Here is a 15,059-nt window from a genome sequence, read left to right on the forward strand (position 1 = left end):
ACCCAGTGTTTAATCTTTCCTTTCCAAAAAACCTCAGAATTTTCGTATTATGATTTTGTTCTTTCAGTAAGTGGTAGCTGCAATAATTATTGCCTTATCATAGCTTTCGTTCATTATTATGTGGGTCTTTCCATCCATAATTTTTTAGATACAATGTTCCTTACAAATAATCAGTTTGAAAGGAAACATACACACTAGTAACAATTTGGCCTTTAATTGTTTGAAGTATTACGTCCAAATTACAATTCTCTTTCCAAATAAGGAACAATTGCGGCAGGCTTGTATCAGTCCCATCGAAAACTAGTTTTATTGTAGGTTAAGGAAAGGGTTGCAAGTACGTGTATAGTAGAAAACTTTTTGTATAGTAGAAAACTTTTTGCATAAATGTTAAGCGTCCATGCTGTTATTGAACTAATGATTTGGTTTTCTTTTCTTTTTTTGCAGAAATTCCTGATATTTTCGGCTCTGAATCAACAAGGAACCAGCTGGGTGAGGTAATAAACATTGCTTCTGCCTTCTGCCTTTCATGACAATTTTGTGGTCATGATGCTCATTATTTTTTAATCTTTCACAGATTCCAGAACAGGAGGATGGCGACATACCAGACGAAATTGTACGTCTCTTGGATGGGAAACAAAAGGAAGAGTTTGCTGCCCTTCCAGATGGAGTTTGGCCTGTCATTTGGGACTTAGCTGGCCAGGCTGTGTATCGTGCCATTCATCCCATTTTCATGTCACCGGAGGCAGTTTACATCCTGGTGTTTGATCTTACAAAAGAACTTACCTCCTCAGCTCAGTGTAAAGTAAGAACAGAGGGTTGTGAAGAGGTTGAAATTGCCGCTCCCGACAGCGGCGACACAAACCTTGATCACATTATGAGGTGGTTGGACCTGGTGCACTCTTTAAGACAATCTTCAAAGGGGGAGACTCTACCCCCAGTGGTACTTGTGGGAACACACGCTGACTGCGCTAACAGCAACAGAATGATTGCTCTCAAGAAATTCCTTAGCAGAAATGCCAGAGTTCTAAGTAAACGAATTGCACAGACCTTAACAGTAGATAACACGCGCGCTGGTGAATCTCCCAGCCAAGAAGATCGACAGATTGTAAAGTTACGTCAAGAGATACTTAACGCGGCGGACACCATGCCCCACACAAACATACAAGTTCCCTTGAAATGGCTTGAGGTGGAAAACAAGGTGTATGAGCTATCCAAGCAGGGAGAAAAATATACGACAAGGCAAAGATTCAAGATGGAAATCTTTGACTATCAAGAATTCCTGGGCAATGATAACGATGAGGATGATTTTGATGATAGCAATGAAGACGATGTCTCTGTTTACGATGATGATGGTGATAATGATGTTGATGATGATGTTGATGGATATGATGATTGTAGCGATGTGTGTGCTGATAATGTAAACGGTAACGCTGAGGAAGGGTTACTAATGGAGGAGGAAGATGAGGAGGATGATTTCGAGCACCTGTTAAACTTTTTGCATGATCGCGGCACAATAGTTTATCATGATAACAATCCAAATGGCCTTGTTGTGTTAGATCCGCAATGGCTTATTGATGTTCTGTGCAAAATAGTGACTGTTAAAGAACAAGAAGAAGAGAGCTTACGAGTTCTTTCACTTCGACAAGACCTTCTTGACAAAGGCATTCTTCACGCACAGCTCCTTGAACATGTATGTAAGAATCTGAAACTAGATCATATCAAAGACTCCCTTCTTTTCATCATGAAGAAGTTTAACCTTCTTTGTGAATGCAAGAACAAGGATGGCATATCAATTTACCTAGTACCTTGTATGCTAACAACTAAGCCAGCAGACGACCTAATGGGACCGGTATTCCACGGGTCGGCGCCTGTATTCATCACTTTTGACACCAACTACGTTCCAGCTGGGTTGTTTTCCAGGTTGCTTGTTCTCTTTGGCGAGTGGGCTGCCTGTAAAACCAGCTGTGAACAACAACAATTCTATGCAAATGCGGCACGGTTTTTCATTGGAAAAGTTACGTGTCTGGGTTTTGCTTGCTTTAAGACTGTCATCAAGATTCACCTTTGGACGATGGATAACTCCAACCCAGCAGAAACGGAGCCGGAGCTTTGTTCAGAAGTGTCAAGGTAACGTGAATTATTTTAGATAGACGCACATGCAATAGTTTTATTATTTTATTCTCTCTCGAAAGATACTGATTGGACTTGTGGTTTCATTTGTTTATCTGGTAAAATCGTCCAGGCGATTCAGTATTGTCATGGATCGACTGGTTTTACTTGTCTTTTTGTGACTTGCCCGCAGCACAGGCGTCATTTTTTCGCGTTTTTCAGGCGAGCGAAGGCAAGCGTGAATTGAGCGAGGTGCCGCGCCAGACTTGAGACACGCGTGACAGAAGGGGCGCGTGGAAAAGCTCGCTATTGTTTTTTTCTGCGCCTTCACCCGCCGCGCGTGTCTGGTGCGCCTCGCTCGCTTCGCGCTTACCTTCGCTCGCCTGAAAAACACGAAAAAGTAACACTTGTTATGCTGGCCCCTAAACGGGACAGAATGTTCGCGGCCGAAATTTTACTAAGAGAACGGATATTTTCTGGCAAATCAGACGCATGCAATTGAATTGCTTCCAGACCTCGTTCGGTAAAACAAGTGCTCAGGGGCATGATCCCCGTCTTGAAAATTTCTTTCCAATTAACTGCCTTTTTGCCTTCTAGGATGCTTGAATCGATGGTCATCCATTGTTTCGGTGCAACGTCTCACGAGATGTGTCTTGTGTACCAGTTTGCAACCAACTTTTTGTAATTGTTACTTGATTTGAGTGAACCTTATCTTGACGTTTTCTTTTCAGTGTGTTAAGATCGAGCCTTGAGAGATTAAAGCGTGAATGTCATTGGCTGCGTGCCGTGTCATGGCAACTTTGTGGTCAATGTAAACTTTGCCCTGGCAGAGTCGACCCTGAGACTAAAAAGTGCTACTGGCATCAAACAACAGACTGTCTTCATGATGACTGTGCTCATTATGTTCCTGTTAACAATTCGCCTTTTTGCTGTGCTTATGCTAAAGGACCTGACTTTCGGATATCCCAGACTTGGATTCAGGTATTGAAGCAGACCAGTTTAGTGTCATATCTGTTTTGATCGTGTTTAATTTTTTTCTCGGTAGCCTGAGAAAACTTTCGACATTTCGCGATGCCACCACTGGTGTCCCTGTGAAATGACGTCTGAGAAACGAGCGTTAAAATTCCATACTGATGCCCATTGGTTTCGTCGTGAGGGATATTTTCTTCAACCAATTAAAAGCACTACCCAGATCTGTGTAGTGACACGTCATTAGCATGGAATTTCTGCGCTTGTCGCTCAGACGTCATTTCGCGGGGAAACCAGTGGTAGCGTCGCGTAATGTCGGCTTTTTTCTCAGGCTTCTTGATCGGTTTGTGACTTTAATTTTAGATTTAAATGGTATTGGACGCGACTGTTTATGATTCACTTTGTTTCTCACTGGTTTTCCCTATGCTTTTCCTATTATTACGTCCGTCGAAGATTTTCCTGGAGTTAGGTTTCTAAACCAGTCCTTTTTTTTTGTAGGCACTGTGTGAGGACATCATGTCTAATCAACATCCGGGTGAGTTGTTAAAGCGCTTGGTTTAGCATTATCGATGACTGAAAACAGATGCAAATTTTATGTTTCAAATTAGCGATCTTTCTGATTTCTCTCTGTTGCTTAACAACAGAAATGGAGCCTCTATCGAAGGCTAGTTCTTGAAACGATTGGTACTTTTTTAGTTCATCACCTTGGGTGATAAACTAAAACCTTTAAGATTGACCACTGGCATATATGCATTATTGACGAGTAAGATGCATATCCAGCCACCTGTACCGGGCGGGCTAGGTTTATCAAGGATTTATACTGTGCCCCAAAGGTAAACTATGTTTTTGATAGAATATGGTTTGAAGCCACGGATCGTGTCATAAGTAGGTAGAATATGATTGTCCGGGGGGGGGGGGGGGATGGTGGTGAGGGTAGTCCGGATTAGGACTGTTGTTGACACTGACTGACGTCTTGACAACCTGTGCGGTAGTAATCTTCAGAGACAAAGTTTATAAGTTTTTTCTTGCGAGAACAAAGTTGGAAATCTGAACATAGCTAGGATCATCAGAACATAGCTAGGATCCGCTTCATTTTGCCATAACGTGGAGCCAGTCATGAATAAGTTTATCGTTCTCTTTCGTAGATGCACCCCCCACCAAAAGGTCAAAGGTTGTGAAGAAGGAATGTGAAAGAGCTCTCACAGAGGAAGTTCTTGACGACTTATCACGCGACATCGGCAAATTTTGGAAATCTTTAGGTCTTAAATTGAAAGTACCAAACGCCAACATTGATGAGATACAAGCTGATCAAGTGCAATATCCGAGTGTGAAGGAAAAATCATTTCAAATGTTGATGGTTTGGTTTGACAGAGGGGAATCAGTTACATTCAGTGAGTTGTCGAGAGCGTTAAAGACTCTTGGAAAAGACAGATTAGCGAAAAAATACTGTAGTGACTTTTAGTGTTAAATTCATGGTTCATAGCGAAATGCATTTTTATTATCTGAAATATTTTTACATTTTCTCAATTTTAAATTATGTTTGCCAAACACTTTACCTACATTCAGAAGGGTATTTTAATTTTTGGAAAAACTGTTTGAATGCAGAGGTCCACACAATGCGTAAGTAAAAGTGACTGGTTCCTTTTGCCGGATCTCTAATTAAAGAGATGCTGCAGGCAGACGTCACTTGATGTGTGAATAAAACAAAACTGAATGCAAGGCTGGCACTACGGCAAAGGGCTGATTTGTTATGGGCCAATATTTCGGCTAACAAAATTAGCCTTCCTCAGGGCCAGAGCTATACCAAGAGAAAATATCTTTTAACGGCTCCTAAAATTTAAATTTGAAATTTGCATCAATCTGGCCACTCGATCGAAGACATGGAACTTAATCCGCTGGAATTACAACCCACTCTCAGCATGTCACACCACAAGGCAAGAGATTAAGCGTACCTCATAGATAGAGGCGAAACCCTGTCACCAGACGGTCTGAACCGAAGGAATGAACATTGTATATTGAACTTTTTCTGTTTTTATTGTATATCACTCTATGTAGTTATTAGCCAATTTCAAATTTAATTTTTAGGAACCCTGCGTTAAAAAAATCGCTCTGGCCCTGAGGAAGGCTAATTTTGTTAGCCGAAATATTGTTACGTACGCCAAAGAATAGTTCTGTAAAATTGCTAGACGTAATTTATTTTTCTACTGTTGTGATAAGATGTTTTATGACAACGTTCCTGGTACATAATTACGAATGCAAAGAGCTGTACACAGTAAGCTCGCTTACGAAATACTCGTAATTTGCCTTATAGAAGTTTGCACTGACAGGACAGTTTATACTTCGTATCATTACCTTTAATCTCTTGTAAAAAATTATTCAGTCACAGATGGTTTTTAACCGTGTATAAGTAAAGTTATTCATTCTATACCCTACGTATACTGTTAGAGCATTAAGGATTTTTTGGTCACATACTCCATTATACAAATCGGGATTTATTATTATTACTATTGTTACTATTATTATAATTTTTAATAGCCAGTAACTAAATACCTTGAAGCTTAAAATGATTCAATCAAAATAAGTTGTTTACATTTACTCGAGAAAACGTTTAATGGCGAGGACGTATAGAACGTATCTTTGTAAAATGGTTTAAACAATGTTTACAATATAGATTCAAAATCCTTGAGTAAATTCAAGAGGGAGCAGTTTACGATCAGAGTAATGTAAGTCACAGTACGCCAAGAAGTGTATTCCAGTCTTGCAAAAACCTCACCAGTTAAGTATTAAGAAGCTCTCACTGACCAGCAGGCCCTTTGCTTTATTGTCACGTGATTCTAAACTTTTGTAACAACATGACCTTAGCTGCACTAAAGTTTAAGAAAAGGACGCAAGGGACCTAGGTTATCTCTTTATGTTCATTATGCAAAAGGGTTCTATTTTATATCTTCTAGGACAGAAAATCACCAAAGCAAGTGCTGCCGGTTTAGGAGAGTGGTTAGAGTTTCCTATTTTAAGGGCTTCATCTTTTCTGGGACCCTAGTTACTTATCTCCGCCACTTCCTGAAGAGATTTCCGCTCCTTTTCCCCCTCTATCATATCCATTTTGAAATCACAATGGATGCCTGCAATCTGATTGGCTCTCAGCAGTGTGATGTACTATGAATCACTTTTTTGCTCTAAATCACATCTGCTCCGATTCGCTTCATTCATGTTCTAAATCACGTCATTTCGGTTTTAAATCGCACCATTTTTGCTCTATATCGCATCATTTCTGTTTCAAATACAAATGAGATGTAAAGTCTTTTTGTTTCCGCTTTTGAACAAACCGGCTATTAGATCGATGGTATGGACCGGATTCTGCGATTTCAAAAAGAATAAAGTGGTAATTGACTTCGTGTCGTGCAATTTTGGTCTGAAATACTGTCTTGTGATTTCAAATCAAATCCGCGTGCAGCACGCTCTTCCGATTTTGAAATCACGCGTACGATTTCAGACAAAATTGCACTTCCCTCAGTTCAATTACCGTTATTTACAAAACATAAAGAAATAGGTAAATGAATAAAAAATCTGTAACACTGTTGCCGTTATAATATTTTTTTACAAATATCATCGGCTAGTTCAGAATCCGATACACAAAGTTTGTCATCTCTTTTCCAACTGCAAATCCAGTTTGATTATCAAACTTCCAGCATCCCTCAGTAATGTTTCCATATTTGGCATACCTTTCCTTAGCATTCCTGCCACTGTAGCACTCGCCGTAAAATAGGACGCCAAAGTATTCGTAGCCGATATCACTAGCCACTTGTGCGCACTGATTTACTGTTAATTCCATGTTAAACCAGTCGATGTTACTTCGGACGTTAGCATAGAACACTGGTAGGGCTCGTTCCTTCACATTATCTTTATAACATCCAATGGGCTGAAGTTTCGGTGCTGGATCTATAAAGATGAATGTAGTCGGGGATTATTAATTAATTAATTTCAAAAACTTATAAGGCGCAAATATCTATATAAATATATTCAAATGCGCCATAGGGAAAAAAGCAAAAAACAAAACAGAACAATAATACTACTGATAATAAAAATTATGAATAATTATGATAGTAAAAATGATAAAATAAGATGATAATATAGATATAGAATAGAAAAACTAATGGCTAAAAGTTAAAAAGAAAAAATCTGTTAGCAAAATCTTAAAAATTATAAGCTGAAAATTATTTATAGTCTAGTAAGCTAAATTACAATCTTATAATCTAAGTGGTACAAAATGCTTTTTTAAAAAGGTGAGTCTTCAACTTTCTCTTAAAAGTGTCAACTGAAATGGATTCCCTAATAAATCTTGTCACAGCATTCCATAGCTTAGGTGCAGCAAACAGAAAAGCCCGTTCACCGAGAGTTGCCTTGGGCTTAACATTCGGATAACTAAGTAGGGTACTGTCGCAAGAACTTCTTAAATTATATTTAGATACAGGCTTAGGAGTAATTAAAAATCTTAAGTATGAAGGTGCTGAGCCCTTAAAAATCTTAAAAACAATCAACAGGATTTTAAATTCAATTCTGAACTTTACAGGCAGCCAATGTAAATCTACTAATAAAGGAGTAATGTGGCAATATTTACTTTCATTGCATATTAATCTAGCACACATGTTCTGCACACCCTGTAGCTTATTGAGTTGATACTCCGGCAGGCCATATAAAAGACTGTTATTTAATTTGATCGAATACTTGGCTTTGTACAATTTGAGTCCTTCGGAAACCTCCGTTATTTTCACATTACTGGCTGAAAACTTCACTCATCAGCCATATCACTGGATATTTACCCCTTTAATTTCTTACCTAAATTATGTTACCCGACAGAATCATTGGACCCAAACCTGGCGATGAGTAATAACCAGTCCCTGACAAACAAATTATTTGTCTTGCGAAGTTGTCAGGACATGAATTTGGTTGGTCTGTGGTTCTATTTCCTTTAGAAGAAGGAAGAAGGAAAATTAATTGTGAGGAGAAGAGAAACAAGTTTCAAGTGGCTTTGTCAGAGATTCAGCATTGTACCCCTTGCCTTGTTTTGCATTATTCTCCATCTATATAATATTTAATATTACTCAAGTTGTAAGCTCGCATTAAGCATCATCGTGTCCCTGTAACTTTGACATTGATAGCTTCCCATATTGGCCTCCAGAAAAGGCATATCATGTTAACAAGTCATTTCTGTTACGGTAAGATGAATATAGATTACACTGATCAGATACCTTACAAGACATATTGTTAACAAACACGTTTCTATATAATTGTTTTAAAGACATGCGCTTCTCTTGTTGCAGCGGCACACTCCACGTCTGAATTTTCTAGTTTTTGAACGAGGATAGACAATCCTTGAATACCAACACTAACCTAAGGAATAAAGGAAGATACTATCTCCCGTGCCGATACCGTCTTCACACTCCGCCCCTTTCGTACCATTGATATGGTATTTGTTTTGAGTATCAGCTCCAGATAAGCACAGACCATCCATGCCCAAAGCGAACATCTTGTAATGTTTGGAGCGAGCCAACTCAGCGCACTTTTCCACTACATCTGTATAATTGTCAGTTCCTAACTTGATTTCACTTCTAAAATCATCGAGTTTCTCCTCGAGATTTGAAGCACCTCTAAAGCATGCCACTGGACGAGGAACTACCAAAAACAAACACAAAAGCTGTATCATAAAATTGCATATTTATATTATAAAAAATATATATAAAAAAATACCTAGCCTTAACAACAGGTACTTTTAGCAGACGCAAAATGTAGAGCACTAACAAGGTGTACAAAGTATTGGTGTACCTTCTCTGCCCACCAACTCGTCAACCATAGGCCTGGTTCAGACGCCGTTCGTTTCATGTGCCGAACCTAATTGAATAAGTTCGACTTTGGAGAGACACTGGCGCGACTTCGATTCGGACGGCGCACCGTGTGTAGAGCTTAAGTTACGTTGGACAAAAGTTCGACAACCTCTGTCAAACTTAACGCTTTTGCCGCACCAAACTAAAACTGCCGTACCAAACTGATTCAGACGCCGCTCTTTTGCCGTAGCTTAATTCATCAGTGAGGTTCGGCACATGACACACAGGGGACCTTACGAAACTACGACGGCGACGACAGGAGAAAGTAAAAAAAGCAATAGGTTTAAAGAGCAAAACAACAACTCTGCACGTGCACCACGCTTTTTTGTACTTTTCTTTGCTGTCCCTGCACAACGACGACGTGAAATACGCGTGAAATGACCAATTTTTAAGTTTATTTGAGAACGAGAACGGCAAGGCGATAATCTCTGTTTGAACTCGGGCGCGGTCCCCTCTCTTCAGCTCCAGCAAAAAATTCCCTTTTTTTAAGTAACAGGGCGAATTGGGATAATCTCGTAAAAGTTTATAATGATGCGAAGTCTATCACAGCGACCTTTTCATGGACGTCGCCGTTGTCCGATCGGAACTCGCTAATTAACGAGTGGACTGAGCGGCGTCTGAACCGGGCCATAGTCAACATTGTTGACTAACAGAATTATCCTCAAATTGACCGACCAAATAAATTTTCACTAATTAACGTGATTCTATGACTCTTAAATTGACACAGAATAGACTTTCATTGTGAACCTAAGATTAATCCTATGAAAACAGCAATCCATTTTGCAAATTTTAAAGCTAGGAAACGAGACGGTTATCTTGTCAATACCTCTCCAGACCTGCAGATTGAACTTTACATTATCATAAAATACGCGTCGTGTCGTACTCTGACTGAAGGAACAAAAACAGTTTGGACTTACGCGCACTAATTTCGCATTTTTCTCCACTCCATTGCCAACTGCATGAACAAGCAAACGTATGTTTCCCTTCGTCGAACAAGCAAGAACCTCCGTTATGGCATCCAGTCATTAGGCAGCCCTGATGAAACACGATGTTCATAATGTTACTTCGCTAAGCTAAAATGATATACATCGTTTTTCGTCGACTTCCCACAGCTTTTTATATGTTTTAGCCACTCTTTCTCGGGCAGGGGGCGGCGACGTACTAACTACGTCCAGATAATTTGCAGGTAGCGAGGCTGATCCCTTAACATTTTTAACTCCACAAGGCAAATCTAACGTTAAACATAACAATTCCACTGATAAATTGCCAGGTTTGCTTTCCTCTTTTCTTATATTAATAGTTGTTTGCACTCTATATTTCTCTTAACTTTATTTTCATGACAAGTAAGCCTTTTGTTACTGAGGGAAGAAAACGTTGCCTTTGATAATGATCAGTGTTGTGGCGGAACTGAAAAATTTAGGAAAAGGGAAAACAATTGGCTCGCTCCCGTTCGAGACATAAGGGAGTTTTAGCATCGACGACGGCGACAGCAACGAAAACGTCACATTTAAAATGAATTGGCGTTTTTTCAAACTTTTTCACGTTTATTCCAATTCGCTGAAAATGTCTAAAGTAGGCAAATTTCTCTAGAGTTGATTTCTTGGGGACCCCATTCAAGTTAAGAAAGAGAAATAAATTTCGTCGTCGCTTGTTAACGTCCTCCATAAAACGTGAAATTAGGCATTGTCACGTCGTTAAGTCGTGCATTAACGGCTAAGAAATGTACAGAAAAGCGTGATGCACGTGCAAACCTGTTGTTTTGCTTATACAGCTATTGCTGTTTTGACGGTCTCGCTAACGTCGCCGTCGTCGTTGCTAAAACTCCCTATAGACTGAAATGCGAGTGCTTTTTTATAACAGCTCAACCTAACTGTTTTACCAACTTTCCATTTCTTTTTTTACGAAACTTCGCTTGAACAGTTATGTACTGAAATTGATGTAGACGCAATTGTAGGAGTCTATTTCTTGTTGCATGCCGAAATTAGCGAGGGACGTCTGCACAGGCAGGCTTTTGTTGTCTTAAAGCAATGAAAATTCAGAACTTTTCTAACCTTAAGAAACATTGAAAACGTTGTGCCTGGGTTATCAGTGAGCTTGGTGTCATCATCAGTTGGAGAGAACTCGTGCTTGTTCAGCTCACAATTGCCGGAGGACTCTTTGAAGTTAGAAGAGGCACACCAAGAATGCCTTAAACATGCTCGACTGCACGACATTTCATTCGTAGAATCGATTTTCTTGACAACAAGGCCATGTAAACGCTTGTTCTCTCGCGTTTTGATGTAGGAAGATCTAGAGTCTCCTTCGGCTGCTAAAACTGCGCTAACCATGAAGCAGAAAATGAGTGAGGAGATCATGTTATGATCTCTGCAATATTACAGCGCTCAACAGGGTGTGTCTGTGAAAAGGAAGTTCTCGGGTAAAATTTGTAGGGTTCATAAATATATATTATTTTGTAGATAGCAAGTTAATTTGAAATACTTTGAGCTCGATTGACGCGTGTCCCTTCAGTGATTGACTTGTCCTGTCAAAGTAGAGGATAGGGAAAAAATAAAAAGCTCGTTGCTGTTTTGGCTAACCATGATGAAAAAGCTTAGGATTGAGGACATCGGAATTCACAAAATTTGTCTCTTGTTGAATGGTGAATATAAATACTTTGCTGTCGAAAGGAAGTACAGCTTAATTACTCAACCACAGCACTGCGACCTTTTAGTTTAACATGGCAATCTAATTAAAGGCTTTTATTTAATTTTCGCAAATCTTAAAAAAGCATATAGTTTGGCAAAAAGTTAATTACTAAAAATTGTGAAATGTTAATAACACAACGATTATTACAAACACGCATTATAAAGTTACCAGCCAGAGTATATTTAACAATTATTCCTCGAGCCCGAATGAGTTCTGAGTCAATAGCCCATTCGGCGTTCGCGCGGGCTATTGACTCATGAGGGCGGGAGGAAAAATTGTTTCAATAAAATCCAACAAGTTGTTTGGTCAAAAGCATCGAGACAAAACAACTTGGGCTAGAAAAACGCGATTCAGCCGCCATTGTTTTTGTTTTCAAAGCCGGCGCTTTTCGCTGCTAGTGGGCTATAACATAGAGCCTAGTAGTAGCTCAACCAAACAGAACGCAACATTGATAACAGACCGCTAGTTGGACTTTACTAATGTAGCATAGCGAAGAGAAACTGGTGCTACTATAAAAAATTAATTTTAATATTCAGCCCTTATTTACTCTACAGTTCTCTACAGATAACACTCTGAATGACTGCTAATAAATTAAATTCCGTAAATGGGGTTCAAAAATTAGTCCTCAACATTAATTAGCATTAGCGCCACCTGAACATAACTCATGTATTAAACAATTGAACTGGCAGTCTTATGCGGAAACTGATGGAGAAATGTGGCAGCAATTAGCGCAAGGCCGAGAAACAGAGATGTTTTAAAATTCACTTATAGTTTAATTTAGCAGTATTCGCCTTTACTGCAAATACTGCTGGATCGTTTAAGGGCAACTTTTTATTTACAATTATCCTACGAATACTGCCATCTCTGGCGAGGAGCGAGGAGACACGGCTCTATTCGCAGGCTTAACTTTTTATAGAAATTAAATGGTACATTTTCAAAAAATATAAGAATAGAGAGTTTCCAAAGACGATAATAAAAAAAGAAGGGCAATGGATAAAACCAACTACAACAATAATGCAACAGTTTTTAAAATTGATTTGGACATCTGCTTGTGTTTTTAATTTAATAAACGGGGACAGAAAACGCAATTAGAGTGAAATGTCAATTTCGCCTGTTTTTCGTATCAGTTAGAAAAGTCAGGCGCTGACGCCCACTCTATTAATGAATTAATTGCTTCGAAAATGAATCGTTTTCGATATCAGATCTATTTTTGTATTCCCGCAGGTGCATTAATGGCAGTGAATTTACACGCCACGTAGTTAGGAAAATTCTGGTGGCTCATAATAGAAATTTTATCCATAAAAGTCTAACAGATTTTTCTATCTGCATGAAGAACCTCTGAAAGGTTCTTTTAAAATATAATTCACTCCGCATTACACATGCAAAAATGCAACTTTGAATCTGATACCAGTCGGTGACTAGCGTATAACTTTATTTATTTTTCTTGTATTAAAAGAATATATGAGGCAGCTTAGATTGGTTGTAACGTCCGAAGCAGTTAAGAAAAACAAGTGACCGGTCTATCTTGGATGGTTTGATAATATCTCATTTAAGAGGAACAAGGTTTTACCTCCGATTTAATTCGACAGCTGATTTATTTACTACGAAAACGTTCCTGATGTTGTTCCAGCCCTATTAAAATTCGTTTTGTTTTTCGGAAGAGAAACCGCTTAAGTTTCCCATCATACTTAAGTTGACTGTGCGCTAGTGCTTTGCAATTAAATGGACTTTTTACCTTTTCCCAAGTTTGACTATCAGAAAATACCTTTTACGAAGACGATGTGTGAGTGTCCTATGTTTAAAGGCGCGGAATCGCTCCAGCCGGGAAAAAGTAGTTGAAACCTCTTGGAAAAGTTATAACAAATAAACCAAATGAACCAAATACAGTCAAACCTGTATATAACGGTCCTGTGTTAAGCGGCCAGTTTTCAAAGTCCCGATTAATTCGCTCATACAAACGTTATGGAGGGGGAGGGGGGGGGGGGGGTGGGGGGAAGAATTTTAGATCCGCAGGAAGTTTTTCGTTATCAAATTCCTTGTATACATTTTTTTAGGCCATAGCATGAATATTTTTTAGGATTAATCGGCGTGTATGAATTTTTTTCATTTAATTTTCCTTTGCGGGAATATTTTTTTGTACTTCGCCCGCCCCCTTCCCCTCCTCCGCCCCATAAGTTTTCTAATGGTCCGTCCCTTACGTACATTATACCGTTAAGTTGCAAGTTGGCACTGAACTTTGTTTAAAGTTTTGATCGCTTGGAAGAGTTTTGATTGTGCCATTGTTTCCTTGCATGAAGTGTTTTGTATGATACGCCATGCCCAGCGAGTATTTTTAGTCATTCTGTATTAAGCGGCCAGTTCCTCAATTCCCGAGCGCGCGTGATCGTTGTTGCAGGTTCGACTGTAAGTCGACCTTTCACTTTTATCTTTAAATTCGTTTACTATTTTTCGTACGGAATTTTTCTTCGCTCATGCTGTTTCTAATACAAAATTCAAGTTTAAATTAAGGAGGCAAATTATTTTGTTTATTACTGATCACAGCACAAGCGTTCAGTTTTATTTCATCCTTCGTTTGGCTTTGCTGATTTGAAGGGAAAAGCAGTAATTAGGAAACCTGTATGCAAATATGAAATATGCAGAAGCTTAACAGTGTTTATGTTTATAAGACAAATGTGCACTTTTTATTTTGTGTTGTTTTTACTCCCGTCCTCGATTTGTTTTCGCCCGCTAAACGAGAGACGAAGAGACATCAATCTTACTCTCAGTCTGTGCGTCAAGCGAACACCAATGATTTAATTTGGTCAGTTTGAAATGTATTAACTAAAGTTACGTTTATAGTAAACATGACTATTTTTTTTAGTTATCTCATTCAGTTCGTGTTTGTTGAATTTTGTTGACTTTTTTCATACGGGTAAATTTGGAAAAGAAGTAACAGAGGCGAGCTTTAAAAATTTTTAGCCCCTACCCCAATTACACTTCTTCCCAGGATATATGATTTTTAATCGAATCGATTATCGAATGTTACCTACAGCGGCAATGAACATGGAACAAGAGAAAATACTTCAAAATATTTTAACCCGGCTCTGGGAAGCACTTTAGCTATTACCCAAGGAGATCGTGGTAACCGTTTTCTGTTAGTGAGAAAATTACCAACAGGGACGATATTTCTATGTTAACTCACGCAGCAAACGAGTATTAAACTGAAAGTCAATGGACTTCAGTTAAAATTAAACATTCTGGCAAAACTTCGGGCAGCTGAAAAGAAGGGAGCTCTTATTTCATGGGACATAGCTTATTAACCCTCGAACGTACAGGCAAAGTCATACTCCCACAGTGGTACAAGGGCGGGGGCTTGATGGAACCCCCTGAGTTTTTGATATGTTGTAGTATTTGCAGCTATTCATGGAAAGCTTG

The 15,059-nt window shown here is 39.0% G+C and overlaps 1 protein-coding gene across 1 annotated transcript; it reads left to right on the forward strand.

The window, feature by feature from the left end:
• The first annotated feature begins 49 nt into the window (after positions 1-49).
• On the forward strand, positions 50-5,618 carry LOC140936772 (uncharacterized). The gene is made up of 7 exons (XM_073386259.1): positions 50-66; positions 263-315; positions 445-494; positions 575-2,127; positions 2,841-3,090; positions 3,577-3,613; positions 4,224-5,618. Exons 1-7 carry the CDS (start codon positions 50-52, stop codon positions 4,538-4,540), a joined length of 2,277 nt encoding a protein of 758 aa, XP_073242360.1. The 3' UTR covers positions 4,541-5,618.
• Positions 5,619-15,059: the final 9,441 nt, after the last annotated feature.

The sequence above is a fragment of the Porites lutea genome, chromosome 5, assembly GCF_958299795.1.
Source record: "Porites lutea chromosome 5, jaPorLute2.1, whole genome shotgun sequence".
NCBI classification, from domain to species: domain Eukaryota; kingdom Metazoa; phylum Cnidaria; class Anthozoa; order Scleractinia; family Poritidae; genus Porites; species Porites lutea.

What these genes read in the sequence shown, in the direction of transcription:
- LOC140936772 (XM_073386259.1), top strand. An exon ending in CTTTGTTCAGAAGTGTCAAG is followed by an intron (nt 2,128 to 2,840) that starts GTAACGTGAATT and finishes TTTTCTTTTCAG; the next exon opens with TGTGTTAAGATCGAGCCTTG. An exon ending in TATCCCAGACTTGGATTCAG is followed by an intron (nt 3,091 to 3,576) that starts GTATTGAAGCAG and finishes TTTTTTTTGTAG; the next exon opens with GCACTGTGTGAGGACATCAT.